This window comes from Photinus pyralis, unplaced genomic scaffold (genome assembly GCF_008802855.1).
Source record: "Photinus pyralis isolate 1611_PpyrPB1 unplaced genomic scaffold, Ppyr1.3 Ppyr1.4_LG8, whole genome shotgun sequence".
Lineage (NCBI taxonomy): Eukaryota > Metazoa > Arthropoda > Insecta > Coleoptera > Lampyridae > Photinus > Photinus pyralis.
In genome coordinates, this window is record NW_022170819.1 from 7012167 (window position 1) to 7035079 (window position 22913).

Consider the following 22913-nt stretch of genomic DNA (forward strand, 5'->3'; position numbering starts at 1 on the left):
TAGCCTCATTGTTAAATTTATGATGTTGAGGTTGAGTTTGAGGGTGACGCAAATGGTAACGGTTTTAAATCCTCCAATTCTATCCATAACTATATCAACGAAAGCCTTTTACCAGTTTTAACAGAAAGCTTTTTCGAGAATATAAAAAGCGAAGGCACTAGAATTGTGCTCATTCTTTCTATGGATGATATCAAGGACATTCTGGTGTTATATGTGTTTCAATTACTCTAATCGTTTAGTTAATAGGAACAATTTCACACAGGTTAACATAAACTTTTTGCTTAAACTTGATACAGCATATCAATTGATTATTTTTGTTGTTTTATTAGAGTTTAGATGTAAGTTAAATTGTTCGTTACCGGGTATAATTGCGGTTGCGGAGGGTTGAAAGAAATTCAAACGGGGATGAGATAGGTTTTTCTTAAAATAACGTTATTTATATCAAACTTAGCTTACCACGAGAAGAGGAGATTCAAGTTACCTGATGTAGAACTCTCTAAATTTGACGGGAGAGCAGAAAACTGGCTTAGGTGCGGTGGCGCAATTTGAAAAGGAGAACTTACACGCTGTAGACAGGTTTTGAGCTCTCGTGCAGTGCGTGGAAATTGGAACAGAAACTCATCACTGGTACTTACTTATTACCCCCTCGCCGATGAGTTCCTAAAAGAGCAATTTGGCCAAACATTAACTACATACTACACTGGAATCTCATCTCCCCATTTCCCTTGCACGTGAAGGGTTTCAGTCAACTACACCACCACAGCAACAATCAAAATGTAATGGTAGGAGGTAAGAACGCCAGCATAAATGCAATATTCAAGAAGATAACGTTCCCACAGCCTCCGGATTGTTCTCAAATCTGGCGGGGAGGGATCTCTGCCTGATAAAACTCACGACCCTGCCAAATATTGGAAAGTAACAGAAACGACCTATGGAGTGATTGAGAAAAATGCTTGCTTCAGGCGGCCACTTCTCCAGGAAATGCAAGAAGAAAGTCCGATGTAAGTCATTATCAAATTATGTGCTCATCCATTAATAAGCAAGTCATCGAAGGAAGAGGAAGTCATAGTGGGAGAGAAAGTACAGCAGAATGTAGATATATATACTTTGAAAATTAATATCGTTAATGAAACCGGGAAAGCAGACTCAGTTCGAATAATCGGAGACACTTGAAGTGAACTACTGGAGCAGCGCAAGCGCAACAAGTAAATGCTGTTAAAATTGGAGACGAATTTCTTGCTTTGCAGGAAAGCTGTCACCACTCTAAAAGTACGTTAAGGTCGCAGTAGAACTAACACCTTTACACGGAGCAAGAAAGCGCTTGGTTTTCAAACTGTAGGCAAAGAAAGAGCTCTGTACAAGAATCAATTCTGTTCCTGAAAGACCTTGGTTGAATTAACTCCAAGAAAAAGGAATAATGCTCTCAGACGTCGAAAAATTCTCATCGGATATCCACGATCATTGGGGAAGGTGGTGAAACCAGAATGTGGACAGAGACTATTTTTGAGTGGACCTTGGAAGGACGATTGCCAAAGTTCACCACGTCTATGGCTAACACAATAGTTTCATTCTCTTAACTCCGTCAGACCTTTTTGAATTATGGAATCTGGAGACCAGTCAAAGGCGGAGAGCGGCATGGATGCTGGTAGCTACTTTCTAAAGATGGTACAGACAATGGAAGGTGCACTCCCTTGGAATGGAAAAGAGGAGACTCTACCCACAAATAGCTCAGTAAGTTATAAGAAGATGGATTCAGCTACAATGAAACACCAACAACAAAATAAGTGGAGTGACAACGATGCAGTGTTCAGTTTGTAAGGGAAAATATTGAACATTTCCTACCTCATCGTCCTGAAATCATGGTGGAATTATCGTCAGAAAGCATTTCAAGTGATAAGTGCACGCGAAGAAGACAAACCATTCCAGAAGTTTCTCTGGTGGAAGGATAGTAGCTATCGGGAGGTGAAAATTTACCAGCTCAATCGAGTTGCCATCGGTTTGAATTGTAGTCCATATCTGCTTGGGAGTCACAATGAATTATCACTTGAGTTCACATCCGAACCCGTTTGCGCAGATGAGAAATTGCTTTCATGTGGATAACTTTCTCCCTTCCGTTTCATCGCATGCAGAATATGAGAGCTGTAATGAAACAATTAAAACCATTAGGGGAGCTGCTAAGATGGACGTCATGCAAATGGAAATTGTGATTCTTTTCCATAATTGTCAGTCCTCGGCTTGAAATGGAATATAGAAAACTGAAAGATCCGAAGTTTAAAAAGAACGTTACATTCTCTTCTCAGTCACAGGAGTGTTCGATCCAACTACTTCAATCTAGGATGGAAGGATAAAGCTAATGAAAAGACATAAACGTAATTTCGTCTGTAGTCATTGCACCTACCTGTCTTGAAGGAAGGTGTTCATACCACGTCATTTTCTAATAGAGAACGCGTCTAGCCTTCGACTTCATGTTTTTTCTGACGTCTCTCAAGATGCGTATGCTGCTGCTGCGTTCTTGAGAAGTGAAAATAGCTGTGGATTGAATGTACAATTGTTACCTTTAAAACGAAGGTTAGCTCCATTACAAAAGAAAAGGTCCATGAATAGTCCAGGAAATGAAGGCAATTTTTTCAAAATAAATCGATTAACTTGAAATTTTGACAGTAGGTAGGGGAATAGCCCAAGAATCAAAATTTATACCATGCCAAAAGGTGCTTTCGCCCTGGGGGTGATTGTCACCACTTTTTTTATTGTAATAATACAGAAATAGATAGAAAAAATAATTCTAAGCAAAAAGTGTTCTATACATTTCTTTTTAAGTGAATACATCTCTAGTTATTCACGACCGAGGGCATGAGTTTTTCATAGAAAATATGTTTTTAAATGGTTATTCGTGAAAAACTCGAAAAGTATGTATTTTATTTAAAAAACTGCTAACTGTAGCTTTTAAAAAAAACAAAGAAAATGATTTTTTAATAAAATTGCTGCATGAGCAATGCGAACCGAGTTAGCTCTTGTTCGTCAAACGCTAAGGTAGAGATCTTCACAGTCAAACAACAGCAAAACTACGCATTTTTCAAGAAAAATTTGCAGAATATTTTTTAAAGTAGGTACTTATTTAAAAAAATCTCTTTTTTTTTGTTTTTTTAACATGATCCATCGTTCCTCTAAATGGGGTTGAGTGATATCAAAGATTAAGAAAATCGAATCTCAAAGCCTTCCCCATACATTTATTGTTGTACTATTAAAACCCGACTATAGTTTCGGCGATAATTGCCGTCATCAGGTGAAATTAATTATTATTGATGGAAGAAATTGAAGACGGGTTGAAAATGAAAGGAATAGAAGGCGATGAAGTTAGATTTTTGAAAATTTTGACGCACTGAAGATTGGAATGTGTTGAAAATTTGAAAATTTTGACGCATTGAAGATTGGAATGTTGAAACTTTTCAGTTTCAGTTTTAACACATTCCAATCTTCAATGCGTCAAAATTTTCAAAAATGTAACTTCAGCACCTTCTATTCTTTTCATTTTCAACCCGCCTTCAATTTCTTCCATCAATAATAATAATTTCACTTGATGATGGCGATTATCGCAGAAACTATAGTCGTGTTTTAATAGTACAACAATATATGTATGGGGAAGGCTTTGAGATCCGATTTTCATAATCTTTGATATCTTTTCTTTTCTTTAAAAAGAAATTTTAACCTAAAAAATTAAGTGAGTTACGATGAATAAGGTAGAGCCGTTGCAGCGAAAAAAGCAGTGCAAGCAATCCCCTAATTACCACCCTAATTAAAATTAGTCCTTCCCCTTTTCCAGTTTTCTCTAATTAGGTACGTATTATTAATACATTCTATAGGAAGACTTAATTTTGAAATAATTAAAGCTAAAAGTCACAAACGTATTTCTACAATTTTGTGAAAAACGTCCTTCTTTTCAAAATAACTACAAATCAATTACTGGAGATACGTAAAAAATGCTACAGCATCCAAATGTAGCTTTTTTTAATTCCAAACATTTTCCTCGCCGGGAATTTTCTGTACGACAAAAATTAAGTGCGATATAGACGTTAAACGTGTATTTAGATGATAGCACTACATTGTTTTAGCCTTTAAACTCACCCCATTTTAAAACTAGGAGTTTTAAAGGGATTTGATGTAAATAGTTTTGTAGCTCTTGTAAAAACCTACAAACTGGTTTTCTAATGCGCTTTCTATCATAAAAAATAAAGGAGTTATGATTAAAAAACGAATCACAACTTTTTTTAAAAAATTCTGGAAGCACAAATCGGAGCATGATGATCTACAATTTAAACGATGAAAATCTAACTTGGGTACAAATTAGTCTTTCATTCATAGATTTTGATGCAACTAATAAAATTTCAATCGGGAAAGCTTGATTTCAAGTTACCACCTCCACTTTAAAAATCGGTTTTCCGGTGGAACTAAGCCGGTACAAATTAGTCTTTAAATAGTCCAAATTATATGCACATCTTTATTTGATCCGGGTATCAAAATTATCGACTTGTGGAACCATGCATTTAAACTAAATGGTTCTTAAATTATTTCTTCACAAAGCATCGGTATGAATTGGATTTGCATAAGTGAGACTCATCCCTTAACACGCGGTGTAAAAGCAATTCGTATGTCCAGCGCCTGCACTGTTATCTGCTTTACTCTAAATTCACACCAAGTCACCGACAGTAATATTTAAGATTTGCAAGTTGACATAGTTAGATAAGGACATTCGGCATTGTAGATTTTATGACCGTGTACCTATTTTGCATGGCAAGTAGATTGTGCACGTACCAACATCCCTCCGTTCGTACCGCTGCCGCTCGTAAAAATGATAGCGTGCATTCTTCCAATTAGATTTATCAGACTTCATTTAATTGTAACAATTTTAAGAATAGAAGTAGGTACTTACTTATGGCATCGTCCGTAACTAATCGCAATGGTTTGATTGTTGTATTTAGTCTTCAATTAGTCAAAGATCATTTGACTTTTATCTTTAATAACCGTTTGGTGTTGAACGAATTTGAATGAAAACGGAAAAGGGAAAAATGTATAAATCAATTTATTTTTCATATCTGTCTATGATTACAATTTGATTACGTAAGAGTCGTCGATATTACCTCATAAATTTAAACTTTTCAGACTCCCTTTTGCGTTTCTTCCGCTTCCTTGTTGGTAGTAAGACGGATGACGTACACGCAATTAAAATAAAAGGCGTACAATGTGAAAATGATTTGAAAACACGAGAGCAGAAATAGATCAAAATTTAATTAATAAATTCAATGGCCTCTCCCTCAATATTGCGGATATTTTTAATTGCCGTAAGGTATTTGTAAAGTGATCGCGTGTGCAGTGTGCACCAGATTAATAATTAATTAAACGGTTCTAATTGTAATTAAATTCAATCTAAATAATTAATGAACGCATTCTGACGCTGTTTGTATTTATAGATTGCGCCCATAAAATGAGATGGGACCGCAACTCCTCTCATTTAAATACTCTTTGTTCGACCAAAAAAGAAAACATAATTACGGTCCTGAAAGCAAATAAAACTGATCATAAATTCATGGTATAACTCATAATCGATGATCAGTTTAGTTCAGAACGTGACTAAAGCGAAATTCCTTAGTCTAAGAGTCGTCTCTTTTCAATAATAAAACTTCAAAAGCGAGTCAAAACGAAGTTTAATTTCATATTTGTCCCGTTTGACCGCTGAGAAGGATATTAATAAATTATAACCGAAAGCTAAAAAATGAGATGATCAGTGAACTTAAAAGTCTTAAAAAGTTATACGAACGGGGGAAAATAACGTATTCGGCAAAAGCGACGCTACTGTAAAAGCAAAATGTGATTCAGTCTCGAGCGTGACCATTTCATCCCCAATTTTCAATTCGACAAGTCTCTTTTACGCCCCTAACGTTTCATGTTCGTTTTTGATCATAGCGCAACCGACAAGGATAATAGTTGTTTTAGGGTTTCTCTCTTTTAAACGCTAACGTTTTAGTTTCGCGTAATTAAAAGACACTAATTAACAGAGAAAACGTTATCATTAACGTGTACATTTTACGGCTGAAACAGTTTTTTTTCCGCACAGATAATTGTTGGGTTGGAAAAAATAAAGGCGGTAACGCACCTGCACCTAACATTTATGTAGAGCGTGAAATATCTCTGGCGCATTCTGTGCAAATGATCTTTTTATACAATGTTGATTAAAAATAGAATTGCAATCGCCTTCTATGAAATTACCGTAACGTACAACAGATTCAAAATATCCACGTAATTGTTCTGCGATTACTACGCGCTGCTAACAATCCCTTAACGATCTTATTATTAAACCACTTACAGATACAATAAGGAAGACAAAACCATCGAATTAAAATAGAATCTGGTCGAATGCGATCGTACGAATAATTCCTTTTGAACGGAACGACAAACGCAAACCACTTTTGGACTTTTTACATTTCGATTGGCAAAGAGAGGTTTTGCGTTCATTTTCTGCCCCCAAATGCTCGATTTGCGAAGGGCCCTCAAATAACCGACGCGATTAAAGAAGTGGATTGTAAATTGTTAATAATTGAGGGAGTCGCTTTGTTTAACCCTCACTTATTTTTATGTACGCGGATCGCCCTACATCAGACGGTCTAAATATATGTAAATAATTTATTGAATACCGTTATTTTATTGCGGGGTGTAAGTGTAATAAATGGTCGTCAAAATCGGTTTTGATATCGTGATTACGCAGTCTTCTCTTGAAGTCCATTTGGTCACTTTTTTGGTTCCAAGTTTCGTTTTCAATGATTCGATCTCGCCTAGATTAGGAAAACGACGTCGAATCACCAGCATGCTGTCTTTACCTCGGCGAAAGGGTAGAGGCGTAGGTTTTATTTTGTAATGCATTAAAAAGTACCCTTCCAATTCGAATTCCGACTTCGGACTTTGAAGTTTAGAGTTCCATCTTGGAATTGAGAGCTTCAAAGACGAAAAGATGATATTTACTACTCGTTTCTAAGTTTTATATGTATTGAACGTTGAATTTTCTTGCAGAATGTTACTTCTGTGTCATACATTTTGAATTTAATTCAAAGCTAAATCGGAGAGACGATATTCTCTGATGTGTATGAATCCTCCGCCCTGTGTACTGAATTCCTAAAAAGTTTGTGTGACAATAAATCACAGGAAATTTTGTTTTAAGGATGGTTTTTATATTAAGGCAATACTAAAAGTAGAGGTACCCATGTTACCTTTTTTGTAGCGAAGAACCTTATTCTCGTCCTCTTTGGAAGATAGCTCGATGAGATTCTCTAGATCTAGACCGTCGCATTCAAAGACAAGAGCTTTTCCCTTTTTTTATATATATAAGGCCTTTTCGGGATCTTGCCCATTTTGGCCCACAGTTTAAACATAAGTCACAATTAGACATTAGGATAGACCCATTCCACGCTCTGGGGCCGATCAAAGCGACTTACTTTTCCCTTTACTGTCTTCTTAGATTTAGACCTAGATTCGATGCCTTCAACTCATTTAAAACATCCCTTTACAAGCGTCAAGCGTATTCGTGAATAGCATAGCGCCCTTTTGAAGTAGACAGATACAAGAGATCGTTTTGTAGGAAATATAATAAAGAAATATAAGCGTGATTGACGCAAAGAAGAATTTAGTGGCGAAGTTGTCGAAATGATTGGGTAGTTTTCAAATATTGGGAAGGAAATTCCTTTATAATCAATTGAATCATTCACCATCGATTCACACTTAAATAAGGGTAAAGATATTGTTAATTAACATCTCAAATGCCATGCTTTCTTTCGCAGGGATTTTTATCCTTTAAAAATTCTTAAAAAAACTGATGCTCACTCGAAATTTCCATAGAAATAATTTGTTCCTTGCAATGTTGGTTACAGTGGCTCATGCTGCATCGCGGTCATGATGAGATCTGGCTTTAGGGACGAAAAGGGGTTAATTTTTTCGAGAGAATTCAATATTATTCGTATAAATTTATTGGGAGATTGAGAAAAACTGACCCTTAGTCTGTTTAATCTTACACCTTAACTTGTCAAAAAAGATTACTCAGCTCTCTTCTTATTGCCTATGTAAATCAGAATTGACTGATCTGCATAAAAATGGAGAATGATATTCATTATTTGTCTTTTGAAGTTTGCAAGTTCGCCGCCGAAAGTTCGTGCTAGGAGTATTTAGTGCTCACCCTGAAACCTGAAGATACGTTTCCGGAATATCTTCCGCTTCAAAAAGATCCGTTGCTTCCTCTGAAAATTCTGTATCCATTTGCGTTCGTTATGCGATGTTTTGCGTATTTGTCCCAAAAAATGAAATTTCAATTCATTTCGCTGAATGGTTTCATATTCAGGAAACATATTTCGTGTATTATCACCCATTTGTGGTAGTAGGTAATGTACAGTACATATTTAACAAAATCGTATAGATAGTTAATAAGCTATTTAATAAGCAGGCAGCCCCCGGTTGGATTGCTCGCAATTAGCTAGCAAAATAACAGGAGTTGGGTGACAAGGTGGCATCGAGAGACTATACTAGGCAAGATAATGCCTGGCCGAGGAGCGTTTTGTGGACCCCGGGGCCCAACACAAGCAAACGATTGCATTCCGGTATGCCAGTCTACCGTATGTGCCTCATCTGAGACGAAATGCGAGTAAGGGTTACATGCGTCTATAGCGGCCTCCAAAATTCGGATCGGAGGAAGCATAACCGAGACATACTGACTAGGCTAGGTCGAAGGTCACGGGAAACTACCGCCGAATTTTTCTCCAGGAAGCGCAGCAAAGTAGAAGTCCAACGTTCTGCAAGGTGCAGACGAAGAAGACCCCATAGAACCTAGGGACAGAGCAGAGAGATGGAAAGAGTACATGGAACAACTATATAGGGCGGAAGAACTTTTAGAAAAATTAGAGGAATCAAATATCACAGAGGAAAAACTAGGGTTTAGCCCTGGGTTTAGCATACTTAGGTCGAAGTTCGACAAAACTATAAAGGACTTAAAGTAGGGAAGAAACGGGAGACGATGCAGAATTAATAAATCACTCGGGAATAAAAGTGCAGGTAGGCTCCTTAAACTAACAAAAGTAGGGTACACTCTGTGTCCAAGATGATTTTGGGGATAGACGAAACCATAGAAGAAGTGGTCAAATTAGAGATTAAATAAAACCGGAAAATTACCCTTACTTCCGAAGATATGCCAGAAAAACCGACATTTTAGGATTTCGTTTTTATTTCTTTCTGATGATATTGAACTGACACAAAAAAATAAAAAATCTCTTAAATACACTTTCTCATTGCCTCTTTTTGAGCCCTACAAAACACCGTTGAGAAATTTTCAATGCGACGTTTCGTTTTGGAGAAATCAACCATATTTTTAGCGCATTCTTGAAAAAAAGTTACATGGCTCGTAAAAAAGTATTGACTTGCATTTTTAACGCATTTTTGAAAAAAATTACTCTATTATATTCGTGGCTGTCTGGCTCGCTGGCTGTCCGGCTGAGATCTCAGCAATTACAATAGCTAGAGACTTCAAATTTTCACTAAAATCTTTCTGCTATAGTGTAGATGTGCAGGATCTCGTCTATTTTAAATTAGATAGATAACTTTGCTAATAAAATATTGATCTGTATTACCAAAAATGCGGCTTTCATTTATTTATTTATTTATTATCTCTCTCTTGTTCTGGGTATATGCATATGCGTATTTACAACGATGTACGGCACACAAAAGAAACAAAAGTTGGAAAGTGTTAGTTTCAACAGGATGGTGCACTCGCGCACAACGCTCTAATCGTACGAAAATCCTTATAGGACTTCATTGTCTAGCAAATGTGCGCGATAGGTATTTTCGCACGATTAGGGTGTTGTGTTTGTGTACGGGTGCACCATCCTGTTGAAACCAATTCCAATTGTGTTTTTTTGTGTGCAACGGACAGCGTTGTATTCGCAATATAAAATGCTAATCAATACATTAGTCAGTATGTACTTTTTTACAGGTCAAAAAATAAAGTTGGTGATGATTTCTTTGAACCGAAGCATTGTAGTGAAAGTCTCTCAACGGTGTCATGTGGAGCTCAAAAAGTGGCAATGAAAAAGTGTGTTGTATTTTCTGTATCTGTTCAAATAATATCAGAAAAAAAATAAAAACGAAATCGGCAAATTTCGTTTTTTTTTTGGCATATCTTCGGAAGTAATCGGAAATTTCTGGTTTTCTTTAATTGCGTATGGCTTCGTAGATCCTCATGATATAGACATCCTTATCGTGGAAACAGTGTATGGGTACGAGACAGGGCAGATACCGGGCGATTTTCAAAAAAGGAGGCTGATTATGATCCCGGAGAAAGCAGGCACAGAAAATGAGAACATTTCACAACAATTAATTTGCTTATTGGCGGGCGCATCAAAAATACTAGCTAAAATAATCTATAGGAGATCGAAGAGGCTGGAGGATGACCAGTTCGGATTTGGAAAAATAGTGGCACCCGCGAAGCTATATTAACGCTTATGGCCATTTTAGAGGAGAGGAAAACAATTTACCGTAGGTGTCGTCGTCCCATCGTTGCCCAGATTCGCCCGTAACAGTTCATCCCGGTTTCAACAAAAGGGGCTCCTGCCTAGAATCCAAAACAATTCGTACTTTTTCGATCAGACTTCTCAATCAAAAGTTATAGACTAGAAACCAATTTCGAAAAAAAATTCAAAGGGCTGTAACTTTTGAACTAGTAGCCCAATCTTGGAACTGTTTGAAATTATGGATTCTACGGGCCACATTCTATAAGAAAATTTTTTTTCCGGGTCGATCTGAGACAATTTTTTTTCGGGGCTCAAAAAAAGGCAGTGTAACCTTCCTTTTTTACAAAACTCGACTACACCAAAATTTCTCGGGAAAACACTTTTTCTTATTAATTTTGGTGCGTAGAATCCAAAACAATTCGTACTTTTTCGATCAGACTTCTCAATCAAAGGTTATAGACTAGAAATCAATTTCGAAAAAAATTCAAAGGGCTGTAACTTTTGAACTAGTAGCCCAATCTTGGAACTGTTTGAAATTATGAATTCTACAAGCCACATTCTATAAGAAAATTTTTTTTCCGGGTCGATCTGAGACAATTTTTTTTCAGGGCTCAAAAAAAGGCAGTGTATAACCTTTCTTTTTTTACCAAAAATCGACTGCACCAAAATTTCTAGGGAAAACACTTTTCCTTATTAATTTTGGTGCGTACAATGTCCTGCATATCTACATTTGGGTAGGTGTCCCATCTTTGGTGTGTAGGTCGGTGCTTTATTTATATTCCATTCTATGCATTCACGCCAACCCTTCTTCACCAAATTGCTAAGTGCGATAATAAAATATTTCTGTCTCAATATACGAGTATACTTCAATTTTACTGCAATATTGTATGGCAAGGTCTTCGTTTTTATCCATCCTCCTTTCCAAGATACATTAGCCCCTTCCTAGCAATTCTTCTGCCTTCTGGTACCTTGTTTTTTAACCTTCCCTAACAAAGCGATCTCTCACCTGTATTTATTACTGTTTTCTGTGTTTTTCATCATTTTTATCACATTTTTAATTTTTTATCCTCCGAAGTTCGCAAGTTATCTTTATAGATTTTTACCACAAAATCTTCTATTCCAAAGATTTTTTTCAATGTAAGGTTTCTAGATCTTTTGTTTCTTCTTCGATTTTTCCAAAAGGGAAAATTCCGTCTGTTAGCATCCATTCATTCAATCATTCTTCCACACGCTATCCATCCAAGAGGAGTCTTTGCTCTACGTACGTCAACCATTAAGTGTTCTGGTGGATACAATTAGATGCGCATGCAGCTGCCCTATTGATAATGATATCTTGGAGTCTCCACATCCTACTAAAGGCACATATTTACAGAAATCCCATCGTTTGGATTTTTCTCTTCTGAAACTTATTCGTGGTAGTTTTTCTTATGAATTCGATTGCCAGCACTTCGTCCAGTGGATATTAACAATCTTCATTATCATTATTTCTTCACCCGCCCTTTCCACGATTCCTTTTTCAATGCCTTCATATCTATAAGTTATCCTTTTTCTTGAGATCCCTAACTGCTCCACAATCCTCGTATCTTCCTTCCATTTGTAAAAAGAATTTTCATTCTACAGCCTGGTATAAGTAATATTTCTATCGTCTCTACACGTTCTTCTGCGCCCATTTTTCTATTCCCGATGGCTTTGTGTAACAACTTACGATTATTACACATCTGTCTTTCCTGCAGCTCTCTACATTGTGATCAGTATTCAAACATAAATAGCAAATGCGTTTTTCGCAAACAATTTCTCGTTCTTCTTTCACAGATTTCGTCTTGAATTTCTCGCTCGTGTGTTCAAATCTAGAGCTCAAGGCTAAATCGAAGGGTAAATAGTACCTTTCCTCTCTTGTACTAAAATTAACCATTTAACGCGAACTGTCAAATGAAATAATTAAGACGCGATCACAGACTGTGGACGTGATATAAATTTTCCGAGGCCTTCTCTCAACCAAAATGTTGTTACTCATATTCAAACGGGCATTTCACATTTACCAAAATTTTCTCAGATTTTAGGACCATTAGAAAGAGCATTGATACAAGATTTCAGCCAAATTGGTCTGCTGCTTACAAAGTTATATGTAATTGAATAAATATCGAGTTTATTGCCAAAAAGGCATTTACTATTTTCGAATCGCTTTTCAGCTCTCTAAACGACTTGAGGGAACATCTGTTTCCAATTTCAAACAGATCGCTCGGGTAGTTTCGGCTGAATCTTGTTTACACCGATCATGCCTTACGCACATAATTATACACAGACATTTTTCAAAAACCACTTTTGATATCAATAACCTCCCAATTTTTTATTGGTGAGGTTAAAAAAGCTAGGGGAATGAAACTGTGATATAAGAATTTTTCAACATTTGTGTCGAACGGCTAGCGGGTCCATTTATGGGACACATTGTAAAATATCGTGTCAATATTTATATCTTCTCTTTAAATAACATTCATCTGTACGTGTGTTTGTGACTGAACTCCTCCTAACCGGCTGGACAAATTTTGATGAAATATTGTGTATGTGTGTCCCCGGGTGGTTTAGATTTACAATTAGGCCCTATCGCATTTTAGGATTCTTTTAACCACTCGTTTCGTTGGTGCTATTTCACGTAGCGATCGATATATGCGCCAAGTCATTTGCGACGTACCGTACCGATTTGTTTACATTTTGTACCTGGGTGTACATATTCGTCAATATCGAGCGTAGAAAATCGCGGCGAAAAGTCTAGTTTTATGTATAAATGTATTTTGGCCTCGGGAATACTTGCCCCCGAAAAATTCGCCCTCAGAAGTTTCGCCCCGGTATACTCGCCTATGGAAAACTCGCTCTTGAAAAATTAACTCCGTGAAGATACGTCTGTAGACGATTAGTCTACGCAAAAATCACTTTTGGAATATTCGTCCACCCCCCCCCCCCCCCCCCCCGATCATTCGTTCTCGCTGTAATACCCGCTCGACAAGAACTTTCTTCAAAGGTAAAATTATGTTTCGAGACAATATTAGTCAGTGTAAATTAATCTACATAAGAGCTCACCTCTAGTTGCATTCTCTCCTGAATACTTAACCAAAAAATATTTCGATTCGCGTCTAACGATTCGCCCCCAGAGGAACAGCCCTCAAAGAAAGTTCTCCGTTAGAATACTTGCCAGCCAAGAACAAAGCATTATGCGGGTCACTCTGTAATTGGGCGCAAGCTTGTTGAGGGCCCAGAACAAGAGAGGGATAATAAATAAATAAATAAATAAATAAATAAATAAATAAATAAATAAATAAATAAATAAATAAATAAATAAATATAAATAAATAAATAAATAAATAAATAAATAAATAAATAAATAAATAAATAAATAAATAAATAAATAAATAAATAAATAAATAAATAAATAAATAAACTTACTCCAAAGGGAGATACATATTATATACCTAAGTTTACAAAACCTCGAGCTCAAGATTAAGAAAATTCACCCTTGAGAGAAGTGTTATGTACCGGGAGCGAATCCTACGGGATCCAATTCCATTCCTCTTTAATTTTTTCTTCGTTCTTTTTGTATTATAAAGTTTGCAGAGGTAGGTACGCCATTTTTGAGTAGGAATTTTGAAAATATTTGGACACCTTTAGTACCATTTTTATGTCTTATATGGATATATCTGCTAAGAGAAACACTAATAAAATTAGGAGGTGATGGGAGCACATAGTTTCCCAACGCTCACAAATTGTTTGGAAGAAATGCTTGTTATTCTGTTCCAATACTCTCGTTCCTTTTCACCCAATACAGGGTGTCCCAGCAACAATTTGCACCTGGTAATTAACTTCCGACAAAATTAACAAAAAAAAACTCGGAACACGTCCAATCGAAGGGTATCTAAATTTAAACTAATTTTCAAGTCTCTTATTTCAATCCATTCACTGGGCAAAAAAATGCCAATTGCGGAATCCTGTACATATTCTGCCAGTTCTCTGGAATCATAAATCGAACCATTTGTGTCAGTGGATTTAAGTTTAATTGGAATATCGCACAAGTTAACAAAAAATACCAAATGTAACCACCGCGACCATAAACAGTGGACGCACGATTTGAAGCATTTCCGATAGTGGTGGAGATTATAGTTAATATTGGATCCGATCTAATTTCCACCGTAACATCGCACATTACACAAAAATTACAGTCATTGGTGAGGAATTCCGAAAATGTACTAAAGAATTGTTAATATAATATATGCTCCTACGAAGTTTCACCTTTTTGTGCTGTTGCTTTTGGACACCTTTGGCCCTAGAGAGCATTTCCCAGGGACATTAGCCAAAAATGAACTTTCCTAAAGATGCAACGTGTATTTTTCTTGGACGGTTTGAATACAATTCGAGTATCGCATTGGCAAACAAAAAAAACTTTGTTCACGGCTTGTCTCCTCACTTACATTTTTTTTAATCAGCTGGATAACATCCCTGAAAGAGAACAGAGTAAAAATTAACGACCCATTATTCTTATGGGTTTTTATCTCACTTATACAAGTATAAGGGTAGGTTTTTTCATGTCGGACGATTTCTTTTCAAATCACCGGTGCACATTATATCATACGTACTTATGGGCTAATAACAGCTTACAATGGATCGCGTTCACCGAATAGCTAGAACTGTACCGCCCTTTAGCGTTATTAAGTTCTAGCAAATTGCATCTTGGCATGCATCGCCGAGAGAAAGTGCACTTACGTAAGAAAAAAAAGTGGCAATTTTGCGTAAAGGTGGGAAATGACATCGATATAGCTGTGACAGTGAGTAACCCTCGAGGTGTCAACCGTTAGACAAATGACATAAATCCATTAAGGACTATCGCAAATCATAGCTCCGACGACTGCCTCGCGTATACGATCGAAGTCAATAAACTGTTCTTCCCCAACTTGCTCATCCATTTTACTCTTGATGCATGTGACACATTCGGATAAGGTCTCATTCATCGACACTGAAGCAACACATGTTTAATAAAATTGGGTAACAAATTTATAATTTAATTTATCATCGGGTAACATCTTTGACTTATTGTCGTTGTGAAAGATGAGAGTATTTAAAAGTTCACCCTTCGCAAAGGGTGCGATGAGACAAATATGAAGCACTGCGTGCTGTCAGAAGCAAGAGACGCCTTAAAATTGAGGTGGCGTATCTTGAAACATTTGAATTACGTAAAGCGTCGTCATCACCATCGCCCCCTGCGATGTGTCGACGTTACAAAGCGCCATTTTAATACGAAATTGAATTCGCGATGGGTATTTCATAAACTTTGATGCTACGGCATCCTGCGGATTTTATAATTACGCATTTTGAAGGCTTCGTCGTGTTTTTGAAAGGTGAATTTGCCAAGATTTTTACTAACCGCGCGCGCGCCTTCCGTTACGTACAACAATACCGCTTGATTATACTGATTAGAGATTACAATAATATCCGAATCTCCCTACAAAGGGGTTAGATTTTTACCTGTCTTGTCGTACCTGACAATAATTTTGGCCCAAAGGGTTTATTTAACAGCGGTTTCACAGTGGTTACTTCCGCATTCGTAAATATAACTTTAACTGGATTTCGTAATTTTCAGGTTAAGGGTTGATGCCGAGGGCAACCGTGTGAAATTGAAAGTTTTTACTAAAAAATCGTTTGAAGGGGTTACTGGCCATATACCTGAGAGCGCCCTTTTATGGAAAAAGGCGTGAAACCGCGATGATACGCAAAATTTTTAACAAAAGATTCTAAATTGGTTGTTCAAGAGATAGACCATAAATTTCAAATAACCATCTCTTGAGATTTCAAATTGGGTCTCTAGTATTATCGACCAAACCGTTTCCTCCACGAAAAAGAACTACCTACAGCTTAATTTAAATTGATAAAAATTTCTAGCCACAGAGTCGTTACTCATGGACATCGCCGTGGCGACCGCGTGAGACAATCAAAAATAGAAACAGGATGTCGGTCTACGTGGTAATCCAAAGCACATTGATAAATAACATAAACGTTGAACTTTAGCAAACCGTGGATTATAGAGACGAATTTCATCTCACTAAATCCCAACAATAAAATGACAGTTAAAGTTGAAATTAAAAAAAGCTCCTTCCCAATTAAAGTCAATGCGAACTCTTGAGACATCAATACGTTAAACAAGAGACTGGTCGCCAACCTTAGTTTTCTTGTGCATAAGAATCAAAATCGTGAGCATTACCCAAAAACAAAACTCAGTGGGCGCCCTCCGCATCAGTGCTTCTAACATATTATTAAGGACCGCCTAGAAGGACCTTATGAATCGGTGCAGCTATATCAAGGTGCGCGGAAGTTCTTTATGTACCGAGAAAAACGGAAGTTGGATGTGAATGCGATCAGATCAGAGTCATGTCGATGTGGCTGAATTACAATAAGACGGGGGATAAGACCGTTGTCTTGATTTTTATATGGAGAGAATGAAGAACGAGGGCACGAGCCGTTATTATTATTTCAACGTACTTTTCCTCTGGAAACTATCGACGATTGCACATTATTCGTCTAATTGGGGAAACGAGTTTCAATCAGCGTTATACTTCCTTCTTGTCTGATTATTATCTTTTGTAGCTAATTAGAAATTACCACAAAAAATCTCAAAGGCGCGGAAATACCATTTTAGACAATCAACATTCATTAAAAATCGACGCAAAGGAATAAAATATATCATGTTGGTCCAGGCTTATCCATTGTTATAAAATGGACTTGGTTTTACTGATGGTCAAATTTTGCTCAGCTCTACGTTTCACAATGTACGCGGAGCCATCAAGAAATCGGTCTGTGCGCATGTGTCATTGCGCAAGTGGCCAGGTTTTGTTAGCAAAAGAGCTTGAATTTTTAAGGGCACGTGTACACCCTGCATTTTCCTTAGAAAACCTCTACTGGTACTGAGTTGTCTGCTATCTATGCCTCAATTCTTGGGCAATTAGACTATATTAACTCAATCTATAGGTAGTCAGTGTACTATCCACAGTTGGCAATACGTAGAGCTTGCTCATCAAGCATCTCAAATTCGTTGTATACTCTTTCATCTCTCCATCTTCAATGTGGGATCCCTTTAAATCTCTAGAGTTTGGAAGTAAATTAGGTGGAGGTTTTTTTAAAATAAAGACTAATTTCTGTGTAATTTTTTATTCTGGTGCAGTAAGTAAGATGGCGTTCAGTTGCGTCCATACCAAAAATTGACAATTAATAGCGACTTTCTAATTAGCACTACAATAAAGCAATCCACGCCCCTTTCGGGCGTGAATTAGACCATCAATAGGTCGAAATTTTGGACATGTGCATATTACGCTAGACGTTTACTGGACTATTGCTTTATCTAGTCTCGTTTTGGTCTTGGGGAGGTAGTGTGGGTTTTAACGTTTCTGGCCAATGGGAGACCCAAACAGAGTGTTCATCGTCGCTATTCGTTATTTGCCGACAAGTTTTGATAAGAGATACAATTTACCCAACCTTGCTCGTAAAATACTCAGACGGCTACTGGGCGACGAAGGAGACTGAACTAACGCTCAGCTCGAAGTAGTCGATCTTCTCCAGCTCGTCCATATCGAGCGATGCCGTTTCGGCAAATTTTGGACTGTTTTGAAAATTCACATTCGTGAATTTAGCACCTACTTCCATTCACACTAGCTTTAAGCAGGTGCAGAAAAATCAGCTGTTGAGGTTTTGCAATACAGTTTCATACCCTGCTTCATTGGGTTGCAATAACACGTTTCCTACTCGAAGACGACCACCAAAGCCTAAATTCATTAAACTATAAAAACGATGCAATAGATACCATAGAAACTTTCCACGTTTCTCTCCATCCTAGTCGTACAACGTCTAGTAATGATTCAATTAAAATAAGATTTATTGCAAAAGGTTTTGGAACGAGATACCACGAACTTGAACTAAAAAATTACAGTCAGAAAACGGTTCCCCTCTGCTCCCATGGCTCGGAATTATATACTAGTAATAATTATCTGCACAATATAATAAACGGCCATCCCAAGATAGTCAAAACTTTGAGCAAATGCAAAAATGGGTTTCAGATATGATAGAGGAAAGTATTCTCATTTCTTTAGCCCAAATGCTTTAATGACACTTAATAGGATCACTGGGATAGAATCATTTTTCATAAAACACTATTGTACCAAATTCCCTAGCACTACGTAAGTATACCTACTATAAGTCATACAAGCCAAAGTTTAAAGGATCAATGATATCATCCAACCAAACCCATTTTGGACTCAATTGACTGTAAATACTTCAAAAATCACGTATAAGGGAATGACATTTTTTGTGTGAAGAAGAGGAAGCATGAAGTTTTTGGAGTTGCACCTACACCTTCATCATTGTTTCTTCTAATAACAATAAGACATTGGTTCGCATGACCAAATCGAGTTTCCTTTTATTTCCATTCGCCCACCTTTCCTCTCTCCCCTTTAAATGATATCTGTATTGGCGGTATATTTATGGAAGTTTTGCGGATCTATAATAAAAGTAACATGGGGGAAAAGTGTTGCAGTTGGAGACAATTCTACACTTCCGAAATAATATTCGCCACAGACCTGGGCTCCCTCTTCAAACCTACAAGTGGTACATCAGAAGAGACTTAATTCACTGGACAATGTACTGCAATGTTTCGAGAGCATAACATACGAGTATGTCATTTAAAGTTGGATATCTTAGGAGAGTTCGTTTACTATCTATAGTACAGGTATACTACGGTCGTATGCGTGGGAAAAAGGGTGTGAGGTATTATTTTTGAGTGTGATAGAAATCGACACAGAGACGGTATGGTAATTAGCCTTCATTAACGTGAATCCACTTTCCCTGTCTCAAAATGAGAAGATGTGCAGAAAGAAATCCATTTTTCTAATGGCGACTACTGTACACAAGAACCTCTTGGAAAGGTTGCTGGCTCCAAATATGCAAAAAATAACAAAAACGTGAAGATTGTTCTTCTTTCCTGAAAAATTCTGGCATAAAACGTGTCATGGTGCATACGTAACAAGCACCCATTCGTTTCAACATTTTAATCCTTGTGATTAAATGGAGAGTTTTAAGTAACACACCACCTCACTACTAATATTTTCACCATAAAACCACAAAATAGTGTAAAAAGAAATAACATGAGTATTTTAGGCAATAGCACAGGAGTATACGGGGTCCTGGGGGATGCTTGGATCCCCTCGTAAAGTTGTTAAGAAAAAATGAAAGCAGATGTGACAACTGATCCTAACACTTCACTTCAAAGCAACAGTTCACTATTTACTCTGGTCGTATATGTTGATTCTGTGCATATCATCATACCCCATAGCGCTACTACAAAGGCTCTTTAATTTCCCTTATAATGTCGCGCCAACTACCCATATGGCAAAGAGTACCACAGTTAAAATTTGCTCGTGTTAGACCGGATTTTCATCTGGGTGGGAGTATAACTCTTTCCACGGAAAGAGACTGTCAGCTAAGTAAAATAGAAGGTGGATAAGTTGACTCTTACGAGTGTGGTTTAAAATTCGACCAATATCTCAGACCAGGTTTTCACATTTCCTAGTGGTTGATTGGACATATTGGAAAGATAGGGTGACGAAAGCTACAAAAAAAATACGTTACATGTATAGAAACAACCCCGAAACATTACTAGAAACTTTGAAATTTGAGACCAGGACATTGCAAGACCAAAACGTAGAAGAAAAAGCAAAAGACCTAATCCGTTGTAAGGAAAAACCCACTCTACGTTACGTCACCAAACACATTTTAACAATGCCTTATGCAAATGATTGCATAAGGTAGGCCGATGCACTCCACGTAACCAAAAACACTTCACTAGATCATCACTCGCACATTGACTATGGTTTGAAACAACTAATACACGTAACTCTTACGGAACACTTCTCAGACTGAGCCAAGCTATCTGGGAACTGTGTCGTTTGAATAGTTGAGGGGAACCTGCGCGAACGATGTGCGCAATTGGTCTTCTATTTGCACGTCAAGGCTTGGTATTCCGAAATAGTACCGCATACATCCAAATCAAGTGGCTTGCATAACGTACGCAGTGGTAGTTCACGAAATGCTGCGTTATACTTGGTGAAAGCCAAATTGTATTGCTATTTCCAAAAATCTTACCATTCCTGGACATTTTATGCTCTAATGGAGGATCCTATTGATATGTAAAGCGTCGAAACGTCAGTGGAAAGGTCTTCCTCGCTAGAACGAATACACTAAATTTGTCTTCTGATCGTCATTCTTTGGCCTCAATAGTTAGCAAAGGTTGCTCTCTCCTGGAAACTCTACCCCTTCTGGAGAGTCAGTAAATCGGTTGTCTGGCGACAAAATTCTAGATAGGTCTGAAGAAAACTAGTTATCCAGCGCGTTTCCACACCATTTGGCAAAGCCATTTTGGGCCACACTTACAGGTTTCTGAAGACCTTTGGAGCTATGGAAAGATCTTGAACTCCCTTGGATGTCCTTCCATAATCGTCTCACTAATTCCCAAGAGTTGTTAGACCTTAGTCGAGGTTTTCTCCGTTATTGGGGAAATCATCAACCATTTGGCAGTTTCAATAGACAGAGTACAGCGAAATTTGGAGTGATATGCGCATCTGGCTGCATTTGTTTTGTAGCGTATCTCCTCGAGTTGTGCTCAGTGAAGAATTGTACGATTTAAGGGGTTGGGAGACATTCGCTTCAGAAACTTCGAGATAAAATGGCATGAGTCAAGTACACGAATTGAGCATAAAGTCGAGTTTCCAAAATGTTGCCAGATTAATTTAAATTTATCGACTTTTGTCGAGAGCTCGCTCTAGCAAGTTATTTTTGATGATAGATAATGTAAGCGCACGTAAATAAAAAAATTCAACAAAGAGAATGATAAAATCGCACATAAAATCGCCAGGGTCCTTTAAATGACCGAATTTAAATGCAATGGCCCGGTTTAAAGTATGGCATTTAGATAAGACACGGCCATCCATTTCAGTTTGTTCCTTTGTTGGGAAAGAGTTTTTCCGAATCAATCACCGAGGAGCTTTTAAATGGGATAAAATCGACGACCTTTTTATACATCTCGCCGTACCTACGTCGGCACGACAGCAAATAATAAGCGAGAACAAATGTGGCTATAAATAAGAAAAAAACTTCATATGACCGTAATATACACATGCAAACACAGTGATAACCCCATTTATTACAATACAATGCAAAAAAGGGGAACCTCACTTTTCCCATTCATTTTAACACCATCCCTCTCTGATGGGTTCCGATTAATACTGGGAAGCGAAATGGAGAATCGCGTACGCTGAGATACAAAGTGTCAAAAAGGCATCTAATTTAGTCGAGGGACAAAAAGCGTGACATTATTGTTATGTATTGCGTTTTAACGTTGACTTTTACACGCAATTTGCGTTCAGGTAGATTTTTTTTGGTTTTCGAAAAACAATTCGTTTTTTTTTAATGCAAACGGTAAAAGTCCGGAAATCCTGGGAAACTTAGATCATTACATTTTTAAAACTTCGCTGCATGGAAGGGAAAGTGATAAAATTGCCAACATCCTTTAGAGATAAAGCTAAGTCAGTGACGTACTCGTACGACTTGGAGTAATTAAATGCGCCAAGGAAATTTGCTTAAATTACAACGTGGAAACGCCACTGATGTCACAGATAGAGATATCAGCGTTGTTATATCAGCGAGGGTTTGAGAGGAAAGGGGTCCTAAGGGATCGCTCCGCCTATATGCCCCACCTAAAACACGCCCCTGTTTCGGGATCAGGATTCAGGATCGGGATGATCCGGGATGCCAGTGTCGGAATAGAAATCTCTACGCACATGTGTTTACGTAATGTCAGGGCGATTGTTACATAATATCATTTCGTAAGACTTATTTAAATCATGGCGCCAACTTGTGGTTTACTTTAGAAAAAAAAACATGGAGAACGTTTGATAAGAAAGTGTTGAATTGGATGCGTGCACTTGAAAAATTTTGCGAAAGGATGAAGGGTGAGATTTTTTATGTATGTTGTTAATAGTGAGTGTTACGATCGTGTTTAATTACTTTTCTTGTAAGTTCGAGTCTTCAACGTGACGCAAAAAAAAAGTTAAAAATCGGTGTCGGTAACACGCTGTCAGGTAATTCTCTGAACCAGCAAATACATAAGTGACACAATGTCACAATACTAAAGGGAAGTAGCAAGTCCGAGGACAAAACAATATGTTATTGTTATCTTAAAGGGACGACGACCCTTACTTCAGAATTTTATAATTGTCATACTTCGTGCTTAACGCGCAAAACTTTATTTATGAAAAAGGACTACGAGAGTCGTTTATTTGCGAAAACACGTGCTAT

At 37.4% G+C, this 22913-nt stretch overlaps 1 protein-coding gene across 3 annotated transcripts in view; it reads left to right on the forward strand.

Moving 5' to 3' along the window:
• Window positions 1-22913, forward strand: part of LOC116177656 (histone-lysine N-methyltransferase PRDM16-like) — a 146080-nt gene that overhangs the window by 71646 nt on the left and 51521 nt on the right. The window contains exon 1 of one of the 3 annotated variants that reach the window (XM_031496680.1): window positions 22398-22567. The exons of the other annotated variants lie outside the window; for them this stretch is intronic. Within the exon in view, the coding sequence (XP_031352540.1) occupies window positions 22531-22567 (37 nt within the window). The 5' untranslated portion in view covers window positions 22398-22530. Of the gene's footprint in view, window positions 1-22397; window positions 22568-22913 lie in introns of those variants that run through there. 3 annotated transcript variants of the gene reach the window in all.